The sequence below is a fragment of the Cuculus canorus genome, chromosome 1, assembly GCF_017976375.1.
Source record: "Cuculus canorus isolate bCucCan1 chromosome 1, bCucCan1.pri, whole genome shotgun sequence".
Lineage (NCBI taxonomy): Eukaryota > Metazoa > Chordata > Aves > Cuculiformes > Cuculidae > Cuculus > Cuculus canorus.
The window spans coordinates 195,669,833-195,684,556 of record NC_071401.1 but is presented as its reverse complement, the minus strand read 5'-3'; the positions used below and the strand labels follow the sequence as shown (position 1 = coordinate 195,684,556).

The following is a 14,724-nucleotide window of genomic DNA, read 5'->3' as shown; positions in this document are numbered from 1 at the left end:
TCATTGCCATGAGAATGCTAGCAGTGTTTTTATTGTCATTCTCTCATGTGGGATAATAATATACATATTTCTAAGAATATATAGAAAAGACTAGATAGATATGAAGCTCTGCAAGTGGAAACAAACCTCAATGAGGATGATAAGTCTCACTGCCTAGAAACATTCCCTAGGTTAACACGTAAGGGAGGCTCTACAGAGGGATCTGAACAGGCTAGATTGATGGGCTGAGACCAACAGGATGAGGTTTAACACAGTCAAGTGCTGAGTCCTGCACTTGGGACACAATTCCATGCTGCACGACAGGTTTGGGGAAGAGTGGCTAGAAAGCTGCCTGTCAGAGAAGGACGTGGGGGTGTTGATTGACAGAGGCTGAACATGAGCCAGCAGTGTGCCCAGGTGGCCAAAAAGACCAATGGCATCTTGGCTTGTATCAGAAACAGCATAGCCAGCAGGACCAGGGAAGCGATTGTGTCCCTCTACTCAGCATTGGTGAGGCCACACCTCGAATACTGTGTTCAGTTTTGGGCCCCTCACTGAAGAAAGGCATTGAGGTCCTGGAGCACATCGAGAGAAAAGCAACAAAGCCCATGAAGGGTCTGAAGCACAAGTCTTATGAGGAGTGGCTGAGGGAACTGGGGGGTTGTTTAGCCTCGAGAAAAGGAGGCTCAGGGGAGACCTTATCACTGTCTACAACTATCTGAAAGGAGATTGTGAGAGGTGAGTATTGGTCCGTTCTCCCAAGTGACAGGTGGTAGGACGAGCGAAAATGGCCTCAAGTGGTGCCAGGGGAGGTTCAGACTGGACATTAGGAAAAAATTCTTCACCAAAAGGCTTATTGGACACTGGAACAGGCTGCCCAGGGAGGTGGTGAGGTGGTTGAGTCACCCTCCCTGGAAGTGTTTCAAAGATAGGTAGATTAAGTGCTCAGGGAAATGATTTAATAGTTGACAGGTATGGTTGGACTTGATGATCTCAAAGGTCTTTTCCAACCTAGGGATTTTATGATTGTATGATTCAATGGAAATAAATTGACAGAACTTTTTCAGAGTTTGTTTCTTCACAATGTTTGACTATAATTCCAGTTATTTATCAACCTTAAAGATCCAGTCTTGACAATGTTTCTGCAGTAGTTTACAGTATTCCGGGATGACTAGATGTTAAATGCATTGATGGATTGGTCCATCTTTATGTATGTAAAATTTGTCAAGGCTAAACAATTTTGGGATTCCTTGTTTCTTGTTTGGAAATGCTGTGATTTTTTTCTTCTAAATATTAACTGGGAACATAATATATAAACTCTCACTAGTATAATATAAGATAAAAGTAATATTATAATTATATTTAGTAATTATAATATTTAGGACATTGTTTTCAACTACTGTAAAAGCTTTCTCTTTTTTACAAATTGCTTTATTGCTCTATGAACAAGTACATATCCTCCCTACTATATCCACTGTTGTGTCAAACAAACACTGCATTTATTTGCCCAGCCATGCTTAACTTTGCTGGCAGGACAATATTATTTATAGTGATGTCTCTCTTGTTAGTGTCAGTAGCCCCAGATTTAGTTTGAGCAATTCATAATGACAATTTTGAGTTAAATTTCATGAACCTGTTTCTTCTTGATTGTACTAAATGCAAAAGGAATTGAAATAGAAATGAAGCCCTGCTTTTATTTTTGTACCTACGTTTGATTGGCTTTTTTAGTTTAACTTTAGGTGATTTTCTTCTGATTGAAATCTCCATTGGAATTAATGACTGAGTTATTTCTAAAAATCACTCATATATTGTTGACAACTTACAGTGTTTTTGTCTGGAAATTGCTTTCTGGCAGGGCATGTGTGTGAGAATTGTGTGCACACAAGGCTGAAAAATTAGTAATTTCATACCTAAACTATCATAAGCAAAAAGAACAAAAGAACTTTTAATACAGATTGCCATTCACTTTTAAAATATTAAATTTTTTTTGGAGCAGGATTCACTAATAGACTCTTTAGGCTTTTTGTGCCTGCCCATAGCAGGACAGGGCTTTTAGACATGTATTCAGATATAGGGTATTTTTAAAGACATGGAAGAACAAAGCACCCAGCACATATCAGTTTCCTTTCTCCTTTCTGTAGCACTCTTCTTCTGGCATTCGCATCCCAAATTCCTCCTGCGCCATCTGCTCCTGTACCCCACAGCACACACACTCATCCATTGCTCAGCTTTAGTTATCTCCTGTCTCTAACGTGCTGCATCCGTGCACGTATTGTGCTCTTACCCTTCTTCGTGCACTTCTCACGCAGAAGATATTTCTTAGAAGGAAGTTTGTGAAATGGCTACCCCATTTCCCTCAGGTTTACCAAATAAGGGTAAGTTGTGCGTAAAATATGCTTGAGAGTTTTCCATAAATCACCTTCTGTCACTATGGCTGCTGTCTGCAGCTGGATTGGAAACTACAACTTGCTCTCAGGTTTTGATGGACATAGAAGCAATACACTCTCAGGAGAGATGGTGGCACCTACTTTGTCAGGAGCAGGGTGGAAAAACTGTATGAAAGCAAATGACTATAAGTGTCAGCCTTCTGAGGAAAAATTAGATAGAATGATCATTTCAGGAGGGGCTTTTTAACTACAGGCCACCCGTGGGAAGATTCACAGTAGAACGATTAGGAGATGGCAGGCATACTGTGAGAATGCTTTTTCACTCTGAGCAAATCGAGTGATACAGGATCACAATCATTCGTCATAACCCATTTTAATTTACTTTTATTAGCTAATTAATGAATTAATAAATTCAAACATCCAGAAAATTAATTCTTCTCTAGAGAGGAGGATATGATGTGCTGTCATACACAACAGAGGGTAATGTCCCTTTATATATAAAACCTGAGATTTGACTGTTGAGCAGTAATTGATGTATCCATAAGGCAGCTTATTTTGTTGCAAGGGTTAGGATTTAAGCATTAAACTGAACCTCTACATTGCACTCGAAAATGATAAAGCATTTACCCTGCAGTAGTGTTATTATTGTTCAAGTATTTACTGCGGTAGAAATGAAGTCACAACAAAATTGTGACTCCACAGTGCTATAAACTGTACCAAACTACTGCAAATTCTCATATTTCTCTCAGAAAGCTTATAAACCAAAACAGAAAATAGAGAAGGTGAATGAGACGTATAAGGAAGCAGAATAGTTAGTGGGAGATTGGATAATCCTCATAAAAGGAGAATGTGATTCTTAGCTGTGCAGCTATAAGGGTTAAAAGCGGCCTTTGACTAACCATCATGAGGCTGGGGGTCCCTGTGCTTTATAAAGCAGCCTGAAAGAAGGGGATTGGTAGGACATTTGTTAATGATTTTGCCTCCTTCATCTCTCAACCAAAAAAGAAAAATAAATAAATATTCAAGACGAATTTTGTAGTTTAGACTCGGTGTACTATTCAGGAATAGGCTGAAAAAGAAATTATAAATTATTCAGTGCTGAAGGTGTAAAGCTGTTTTGCAAAGAATAAAAATATATTGTCCTTGAAAATGAGTGCTTGGCAGTGAAAGAGGCTCTAGAGATATTAAGATAACATTTGCTTGGAAGGAAGGTCAGTTTGATAATACATTACCCTCTATTAACCTGGAAAAATACAGTAAAACCTGAGAGAACCAAAATGAGCTTCACTATTTCTCTTTGCCATACAATTTTAAAGCAAGTAATATACTAACATATGCCAGAAAAACTATTAAGTTTACTATCAAAAAAAGATAAAATAGCAGTGATATATAAGATAACCTAAAGGTTGAGCATTTATAAAACTCTTAAGTAGAAAGAGACTTAGATACTAGCCATACGTTTGAATGAGATGTTTGTTAATGAATTGATAATCAAAGATGACTCCGTTTTATATGCACTGAAGTAATTATATGTAGTAGATTCTTAGTAAAAATCCACTTATTTGACTGGAAATTATTTCACTATTTTGATACATTTAAATTCTGCTTGATACAAATATAGTTCTTCCTATCTTTAATTTTGCATAAAAGCATTAACCTGTAGTAATCCAGACTTCGGAAGTATCTCTCTGAAGGCGCTGACCTTGTAAATCCAGTTGACTGCTTTCAAGATGCAGCAAATTTTTAGGATTTATGTATATGTACAAATATATATATTCTGAATTTCTGGTTTGGTAAGACAATAGGTACTGTAATAACTAGGATGAAGCAGTGAATGAGCCCGTAGTTTGTTGCAATGGGCAAGATTGCACAAGATGTTTAGCCAGGATCAGATTCTTTGGCATAAAGTTTGGAAGTTTATAGTGTTCATAGCAGCATCCAGGACAAGAGTGATAGTAAACATTTCTCATGGGAAGCATTTGGATGTACATTATTATAATAGATTGAACTTGCTTTACAATATATCATTGTAACACCTTCAAATTTGGTGCCTTACGCTTGGCTCCACACTCATGGTTTGGCTCTGAAATAGGCACACTAATTTTCAGAGGTGCTCAGTGCCGGCAGTTCCCACTGAGCTTGGTCAGTGGAATGAGGAATCTGAGCAATGAATACACACAAAAAATCACAAATCAAAGCTTTTAGTCTTAGCTTTAAATTAAATTAATGATCTGAATGATAATGAAATTAGATTTGCACCAGTCTCTGAGAGTCAGCTGCTGATGTTAGGCACATGGATGAGCACTCTGTGTGAGCATAGCAAGAAAAACAGAGTATTGATCAAACACTGTTGAAAATATGATCTTATTAAATAGATAGCAAAGTTATACAACTGCCTCAGCTCTGGCAGTAATTCCCACTTCAGTTACAGTTAATGTCCTCAGAAACCATAATCTCTGAAATTGAAACGAACTTTCAAGTTGCATTTTATAGATTGAAAACAGCGACTAATCCTACTCATCTGTATTTGCACATACTTTTTTTAAGTGTCCAACTAACTGTTGTTTCTTTCTCTAAGCACTGCTTTAGTATGTGAATAGTTAGTGCTTGTCCTCATATTGCTAGCATTACTCAAAGAAAGAAAAAAGCTCTATTAACCATTTCAGTTCACAAGTAAAATATGACTGCCCATTACTAAAAATTCCCAGTTATATATATGTTTTAACATATAAAGACATTTGTCTTTCTGTTGCAGTCTCTTTATAAATGGTCCATTTAGTTCCTCACCTCATTTATCTCCCTCTTTCCTTCCCAGCAGTTTATGTCAAGAATTAGCAGTTGCAATGGTATGCAGTCAACAATGCCGCTGAAAACACCTTCCACTTAGGACAAGTGGCACATTGCCAGGCTTGCCAGGCAGGGACAAGAGCTGCTTGGTATTTACATCATGCTCTGCTATACCCTTATGTCTTTAGGCTGTCGGAAGATTGGCTGGGCTACTTTCCTCCTCCTGGGAGCCATTACCTAGATAAATGTGATGCTCTGCGTAGAGAAATAAAATGTTCTGTGGACAAAAGCAAATGTGCTGTAAATTTTGACCTCATTTTTATAAGAAAAAAAAGCATTTCATTTCTACATGAGCCTCTGCACATAGTGACACCTTCCAAAGTGATCTCAGATAGCTATGCAAACATGACATACATTTTTTATCTTGCTCTTCAGATGCACTAATGATTTGTCATGCAGTTCATTCACACAAGGCATTGCAGGATGTGCAAGTAGTTCCTGCAAGCAAAACCTAGGCAGAACAGGCTTACATAATTTGTAAATAGGAGGCTGTCTTGAAAATTGGACCTTTTTCTTTTTATATGGTCTTGCTTCCAAATTACTTATCATCACTGTAAAGTGATGTTTTTAATGTCGTGTTACACTTTCAGGCGCTTGAAGAAGTGAAAAACTGTCTAGCTAAGAAGAGAATTTGCCTGCTCTTTGGCGTTTTATGAGCAGCATTCATTTAAGTGTTCTTTCGCTATTGCTTTACTTCCATTTTTAATCTGCAATGTTTCATGTTTACTGGATCAGCAAATAATCAAGGTCTTTAGATATTTTCGGAAAGTATTTTATTCCTTTCCCAAAAAAGTTAAATGCCTCTATTTAAATAGCTTTTACTACTATATGCAAAATAAAAATAAAATGTAAATAGTTTCTTCTACTAATCCACATCTGCCTGGGTGTAATTACATGATACATGCTGGTTAAGCACAAAAATTTTGAATAGACAGCTTTTTTAATTAAGCATGTGCATTGGGTCACAGTGGAATTAATACATTTTTTTTTTTAAATTGGTTGTATAAAAGTGCACCTGCTTACTCAACAGATCATATTCTCGGGTAAAATTGAGACACATGTCTGTGTCACATCCTTCCGTTGGCCCTTGTAGAGGAAGCCAAGTTGGGAGCCAGGGTGCTCAGTCCTTCCAGTGGTGGCCTGAGCCACCCATATACTGATGTTTTATAGAGTTACTGACTTTCAAATGTGACAAACAGCTGATTCACATCTGTTGCTCAGGTTTCATTAAAATTGCAAGTTAGGCCTATCTAATATGAGTTTGAGCACCTGAATGCCTAGAAATACATTTTGATTTCACTTTTTGTCAAATTTACTAAATAATCATTTTTGTTACCCAGATTTTTTTCCTCTGAACCTTAGTTCCCAGACTCCAGTGAGTGAAAGGAAGCTCTGGATAGTGGCTACCTGTCAATTTTGCAGAGTTTGTAAGCATATGGGTAAAACTTTCTTTATGAGGTGAGGCTTGGCAAAGAGTTCTTTCATGCCTATCTGAACAGAGATATTTTAATGAACTGTTTGGTGTTTTCACATACCAGCAAGTGGTCCTGAAATTACTTCTGAGTCCAGAGGCAGCTGGGCATTATGTCACCCAGCAGCTCTTTTCACTTCACTGTGGCTGCTGCAGTCTTACCTATCAGATAAAGTCATTATAAAGCTAATAATAAAGTGGTCAGTTTTAAATTTAGCATTTCCAATCAGTAGCTGCAGTTATTATATGCATGTACATCTCCCCAGGTTACATTCTTGATATGTTTTAGCTGTTAATCTAATGTTCCTTTTTAAAAGAAATAAGTTAAAATTTTCTTGGCAGGTGTTTTAAGTATTTCAGTATTAATATGCAGTAGTCATCTTACCCTGCAATCTCCTTTAAGAAGCTATTATAACTCTTATTATATTTTTTTAAAAAATAAGGATGATTTTGTAATGAGTATTAAAAAAAATGGGGCCAAATTTTTCGAAAAAAAAGATAAATCAGGCTACCACAAACGGCAGGATCCTAGGTTTTTCTTTTGTCTATAGAAGTTATGCCATGCAAATGTTAGCATATACATGCTAACATGTTAGCTAGAGCCAAATTGTTTTTACAAGGTTCGGTGGCAGATCAGAGTACCAGAAAACAGACAATTTTTGTTTATGCAGAACCTTTTGAAATCTTCTACACCCAAAGAAATTAATGTACCTATTCATTCCAAAAAAAAATATTTATTCACACATTGGATTAACACCTGTGGCAGGTGGAAGGAAGTTAAGGTTCCCTGCTACTCTTTAACTAAATGATCCATAATGCACATTCTCTGTGCTGTTACTTATAACTGTATGCGCACATACAAAAATATCTCATTTCTAGAGGTTCTTCACTTTTTCCACAACCATCAATCACATGCTGTTATTTTTCAAATTACCCCATGTTTAATATCTCAGTACTGGAACCACACAAACACCTCTGAATTTATTATTAATAGGCTACAAGGCCAGCAATTTTGGAGCACTTTGCAGAAGGAGAAGACAAGGTCACTGCTGAGAAGTGACAGAAATAGCTAGTAATGACAGGAGATAGTGTGGGTGGGCAGGTGAAGGGAAAGCTTCAACAATAAAGTAATCATATATCGCTAGTTCTGAAGCTCATGCAAAGTATGCATATGCAGAATTTAAAGTATATGTTTCAGAAATGCAAATGGGAATAAGTAATGCTGGAGAAGTTAGTGGAGTTCACCCACTAACAGGCTATAAATTCAGCAAAAAAAATAAATTAAAAAGCAACCTGAGACTTTCAGAGCTGGTGCTGACTTGCCAAACAATGGGCTGGTATCTCCATTGCTATTGGCTTGTTCTGGCTGCAGGGGGGCAGCAGAGCTTTCTCTGCCCCCACCAAATCACAGCTTTCTGCCATATTATAAGCACATAAACATAGATACTAAAATCTTGATCCAAAATGCATCTGGAACAGTGGAGACATTTCTACTAAACTTCGAATGTGACAGTAAATTAACAACAAAGATCTAATTTGCATTTTATCCTCTGTATTCAGATTTTTACATTTAAAGGGCTCTACATAATATTGAGAAGGGCAGTCCTTTTGTGCAATTCAGTTCACTGAGGTACCATAAAAAATTCCAGCTGGGAAGCCAAGTGCACAAGAAATAACAGTAATAAGAAATAAGCAAAATATTTGTATACAAATGGTGGAAACATGAGTGAGACAATGGGGGAACTTTATCTACTAATACGAGATGCATATAGAGGCATTCTAAGGATAGTAGAAACATAGCAGAAACAATAACTGGAGTCACTGAATCATATAGGTTCTTCAGAAGGGAGGGAAATGCAACTGGTAGCGTTACATTAAATGTTAAGATAATTTGTAATGAAATGAGTTATGTCAATAAAACAGACTCTGTTTGAATCAGGCACTTCATGGAAAATGTATTTTTGCAGAATTAATGCTTGTGGAAAATAGCCAGAGTGTCAGTTTTGACTCTGCAATATTATTGTAGAGAGGAATGTGTAAGAATCTGTCTTTAGAAGATGTGAAGCTTAGAAATTTCTTCACCAGTCACTAAACCAACAAAAGATGATAGTTTAGATCTGGATTTTTCTTTGAAATATGTAGATGACAAAACATAACCTTTAACTAAGCACCCAGGCACTGAGTACCTTTACATGACAAAGAAAGTAATGATTAGCAAACTTTAGTAAGCAAAATGAGCTAGTTAAAGAAGTGAAATCTCTGGTGACTTCATGGATATTTCTGTGAAGAAGACATCAAATTTCATCACATGTAGCATACTGTGTTGTATCTGACAACAGGGGACTAGGTTCAGACATCCAGAAAGTCCTCTTCAGACCTATGCTCCTAAATTCATCAATTAAACATGAGAGGCTTAAGTAAAGTAGAGATAATTGTAAGACGCTTTGATTAAGTTGGCTGCTGTCAGCATTCTCTAGCATTTTTTGACTCAATACTGTATTTGGATGTTGACTTCTGGACAGTAGAATCTGTTCGTGTGATGGCGTAGATGTTTGAGATGTAGGACAGTATATTTATTGTCTACTCTACTGCATACCTACCAAACCTGCCACTTCATATAGATAGTCTCGTTCAGATGCCTTCTCCATAAACCAGCCCTCCTGGTCTCCTTCATCCCTGAACAGTCCCATGTAAGGTAGTGTTAGTAGGGCATGTGTAGAGTTTGTACAGAGGAAGTGAGGGAGATGAAACTGGAGAGAGCACTCAATAGCGAAGGCACTGAAGTACAGAGATGTTCAGCATGGAGAAGAGAAGGATCAGGGGGATCTCACCAATATATGTAAATACCTGAAGGGAAGGTGCAAAGAAGATCGAGCCGGGTGGTGCCCAGTGACTGGGCCAGAGGCAGTGGGCACAAACTGAAACATAGGAGTTACCATCTGAACATCAGGAAACACTTTCTTACTGTGAGGGTGACCAAGCAATGAAACAAGTTGCCCAGAGAGCTTGTGGAGTGTAGCTCCATTGAGATATTCAAAAGCCACCTGGACATGATCCTGGGAAACTGGTTCTAGGTGACTCTGCACAAGCAAAGGGATAGGACAAGATGATCTCCAAAGATCCCTTCCAAACTCAACCATTCTGTGATTCTGTAAGCAAGATCCAGTCATTTTAGTAGGTTTCATTCGAAAAGCAAAGTAAATTTTGATGCTTAATATAAATGTTCTGCATATCCTCAACCCTCTCACTGTGAAACTGTGATTTCTGGAGGCAGACTATGGCTTTCTCAGAAAATCAGGCAGAAATTATAAAGGGGATTGTTGTTATGCTTGTCCATATGCACCCATTATTATTAGAAGCAGTAGGAGAGAAGAGGCAGAAAAGATACTGCAGGAACCTTTCAGGGAGTTTTCCTAAAGTAGAGAAGTTTTGAACTTCACATTAGCATGGCACTGGCTCTGTGATGCTATTAACTTATCTCTCTCTTCCTACCAAATGCTAGCTACTTCTCTCTGTGTCAGCAATGAGTAACTCTCCACCTGGAAAATGAGTTAGTGTTGGAGGAACTCCTACAGTCCAGAGATTTATTTGAAGGATTTCTGAAAATAATCCCTTTTATTCCTCCTTCATGTCTCATTATCTGATACTCTGTCTTCCTAGTTAAAGACCACTGTAGCTATTTATTTGAGTTGAACGTAGTAACTCATACCTTTTTCCCCATCCCTCTTAACCTTCAGCCTTATGTTCTCCCTATGACCGTACATTATGGATCCTAAATGGTTCGACTCTGAGTCTGTTACACCTTCAGAATGTGCCTAGGTGTTCTATATATGTGATAGCTCAGAAACCACAAAGACCTTCAAAGATTTTAATTCAGGAAATGCTGAAGAATGCTTAATTCACAAGAAATGCTGCTGTCTTGTGAGGGATAATGCAGTGTCATTATTTGAAGGAGCTCTTACCCAAGACCTTCTAATGCTCAGTTTTGTCTGTTTAAGGACTGGGGAAAGGGGCTACTTGGCCTATAAGTTTCTTGACTGTACTCCTTATGCACAAACTTATTTATTTTTGCTGGAGACCTACATAATGTCTACTAGTTTATCTGATTTTCTGATTTGTGAAAAACATATTGGTTTAAATTTTAGATCATGGCTAATGCTGTAGAAATGTATAAAGTGAAGAGGTGAAAACAGAGAATTATTTACTTGCCCAAAACAATAGGCAATATTCCCTTTGCAATCCTTTCAAGTATTGCAAGAGGGAGTGAACAAACAGATTTGTCTCCTCCCACCAAATATCTGCATTGCCAGCTCTGAAGGAAATAAAGACTGCATGGATTAAAAAGTTGCAAGGGTACTATTAAGGCCTGAAACAGGAGCATACATTAAAGAGATCTCAGTTCAACAGTCTTATTAAGAGCAATGTCATCCCGACTGCTAATGTGGAAGCCAGGGATGAGAATGCAGGTAAGATCTTTCTATACAAGGGCATGAGTAAATCACATTGAATTGCAGCCAATGCTACGGTAATTTAGTACAGTACATTCTTTCTGTCTTTTAAATCTTGACTTTTGAAAACTGTTTAACTCTCAGCTGCTTGAGACAGAAGCGTCAGCATTCTTTCAGCACTGCCTATGAAGTGACCTTACTGCTTTTGCTTTGAAATCTATTTGTGATACCCACTTAAGACAGTATTTGCAGCTCCTAAGGCTTCTATGAATAATATTCACAAACGTTTAAACAAACTCTTTCAGCATTTTTTTCTCTAGATGCCTTCTGAAGAAATCTTTCTCTAAATCACAATTTATGCATGTACAGTTAATTGCTGTCAGGCTGTTAGTCAGACTGATCATGTGGGAATTGACCGTTTTGTTCTCACATAGAAACAGCTTTTGCCTTTCATTGTCATATAGAAACAGCCTTTGCAGTGGCATCTTGATTGATGCTCTTTTTTCCTCAGCTCACTTGATTAGATCTTTTGATTGAAGTCTTTGAAAGACATAATTTCATAAATACAGTTGAAATACTTCCACACAAAACACCTCATCCTCTCTAAATCATTCTCATTTCATTTCTGAATATTGAAATATCATTAAAAAAACATTATGGTATCACAGGTCAATTATTGAACTGCATACCTTGCAGACATCTAACAGTGTTGTCAGTCTAAATGATTTCCTCTTCCTAATTAATGGTAGGTTAAGATGATCTTCATTTAGAAAAATAATTTGTGGACTTGTCTAAACAAACATCCTTCTTCTTTGTTATAAAGATGCAGACTGTTTCATTAAAGTGGAAGCTGACTTTGAATCATTAAACTATTTTGAATATCGTTTGTACCTGTTAATCATTTTTATTTTAATTTCCAACTAAACAGTACTATAAAAAATTTATTTATGGCTCTCAACGTACACATCCACTCTAACAACAAGAAGCAAGTTGAACTTATTTCTGAACTTTTCAGTAACAGGAACTGGTTGGTGCATCAGCATTATGGAAAGCCATAAATATGGCTAAAGTATTCTATTTTCATATATGCTCTGACAGGTAACTCTGTACTACACATGAGATAAGATTTATAGGTAAAGATGATATCTACCTTTATTTGACCAACTTATTTAGCTGGAAATATTAAACTGATTTTCAGACATTTTCCTAGATTTTCTAATAAAAAGCTGTTATACCTACCGATGAAATTTGTCCCATTTGTCCTTCAACAGTACAACAAAATATCACTAAACATCTCTATGATATGCAAGATACAGTTTAGTTCATGCCTAGAATAGGAATTGACTATAGCAGGCCTGAATGTCTGATGGCAAGTAATGACATTTAATAGGGAACTGTCAATATTATGATCAATGCAAAAAGTATTTCCTTATGCACATGCATGCACAGTCTTGCATCTCTATTCATTGCTTCTTAAGTCCACGAATACTTACAATGTCACATTTTTCTTTTCGCTTTTACTCTTTATCAGACAATGGTATTTCTTGATAACCAACCCTCCAAATAAATTTTCATTGTATCCTATAAAAAAGTAATTTGTGGAATACACTGGAAGGAAATGTGTATGTCTGGATCCAGCTTAGTTCTCCAACTGCGAGTTTCCACAGAAAAGAAGTAGTACACTCATTATCTATTTGTATTCTATTTAATTGACAAACAAACTTAAAATTTTTGTTGCCACTATTTAAGTCAGCACGTATATCTAATTTATTTTATTTTTAGTAGAGTTCTATCTCATGAAAAAAATATACTACATGTATAGTAATTGAAGTTGTCTCATATTGTCACTATTTTTTCTTCTCTTTCTAGGTGATGTCATTGTCTATATTAATGAAGTCTGTGTCCTTGGACATACTCACGCAGATGTAGTCAAACTCTTCCAGTCTGTTCCTATTGGTCAGAGTGTCAACTTGGTGCTATGTCGTGGATACCCTTTGCCCTTTGATCCTGAAGATCCTGCCAACAGCATGGTGCCACCCCTTGCAGTAATGGAGAGGCCTCCGGTAGTGGTAAATGGAAGACATAACTATGAAACTTATTTGGAATACATTTCTAGGACTTCTCAGTCTGTTCCAGACGTAACAGATCGACCACCACACTCCTTGCACTCCATTCCAGCAGATAGTCAGCTTGATAGCACATTCCCACCACCTGCCCATGATGATAATGTATCAATGGCTTCTTCTGGGGCCACCCAAGCTGAACTCATGACCTTAACCATTGTGAAAGGGGCCCAGGGCTTTGGCTTCACTATAGCAGACAGTCCTACAGGACAGAGGGTGAAGCAAATTCTAGACATTCAGGGATGTCCTGGTTTGTGTGAAGGTGACCTCATTGTTGAGATCAACCAGCAGAATGTACAGAACCTGAGCCATGCAGAAGTAGTGGATATACTTAAAGAATGTCCTGTTGGAAGTGAAACTTCTTTGATTATCCATAGAGGAGGTAAGTTTGGAAAGTCTGTACAATTACAAAAATGTGTGTAAAGGGTTCTAAACCGTAAGACATACGTATACTCACTAAATCCTTGTGTGCTAGATTGGAAATTAATTTCCATGTTGCGGGAGGTAACATCATTGGTTTCAGAAAAGTGTGTCTGCAATTAAGTATCCTGGGCAAAATCTAACGGCTTGTTGTACGTTCCATTTTGTGTTTTGAGTGTCAATGGCCCCATCTTTGTATAAAGGTAAAACTAGAACAATTCCAGGCATTTCACCCTATAATTGTTATATGGTGTCTGCAGAAACATTATAGTCCCAAAGCAGTGCTGCAAGCTTTAGATGTAATCGCATATGTTGACTAAGGTAAATGAAAATCAGAGCAACCTATTAGCTTACTGCAAGGTTACTGGTTATGATAAACCATCATTGTAAAAGTATTGTACAACAGTTGTTTTGTTTCCTTCTTATCAACAAATATCTATGGTATATGTATCTCTTTTTTTAAAAAATAGCTTCTAGAAACTTCATTTTTCTGACCAGCCTGACACAGTAAGCTTGAATATACACCACCAAAACGGGAGACTCAAGATTTACCTGTAAGAAAGCAATAACAACAGAAGTCATCTTAATACCTTGACAGTGATAATTCATTTCATGACTTTTATTAGTCTAGCCTAACAAATTTTCTTCGATGGTTTGAGATGAGCATCCATCATAATTTATTGTTACCTGAAGTGAATAATGACTGAATTTCTTTAATTAAAGATCTTCGTTCCTCTAAAGGCATTCATCTGTCACTGAATGTAAGTTACTTTGAAGGAAAAAAAAAAGGATTCTATACAAAAATATGAATTACTTTCCTTCTGAAGAGTAGAGGTTGGGAAGTGAAGTTTTAGGGTTTTTTGTATGCCAAATGTTTGTCATTAGAAAACCTAAAAATCATTTGAACAAGGAATATAGTAACATTTTATCAAAGTGCAGAAATAATCAACATAAGGTGATTTAAATATATGTTACTTCACATAGTCAATGAACTATTTTTCATATCTATATTTGAAAGAATGATTTATAGGAAAAAGAATCTAACGTTT

General features: G+C 36.9%; 1 protein-coding gene across 18 annotated transcripts in view; it reads left to right on the top strand.

The window, feature by feature from the left end:
- MAGI2 (membrane associated guanylate kinase, WW and PDZ domain containing 2) overlaps nt 1-14,724 on the top strand; it is a 735,321-nt gene that overhangs the window by 598,338 nt on the left and 122,259 nt on the right. For 17 of the 18 annotated variants that reach the window (XM_054064111.1, XM_054064068.1, XM_054064076.1 and 14 more), the window contains one exon: nt 13,002-13,637. The exons of the other annotated variant lie outside the window; for it this stretch is intronic. In XM_054064111.1, the coding sequence (XP_053920086.1) occupies nt 13,002-13,637 (636 nt within the window). The remainder of the gene's footprint in view (nt 1-13,001; nt 13,638-14,724) is intronic. 18 annotated transcript variants of the gene reach the window in all.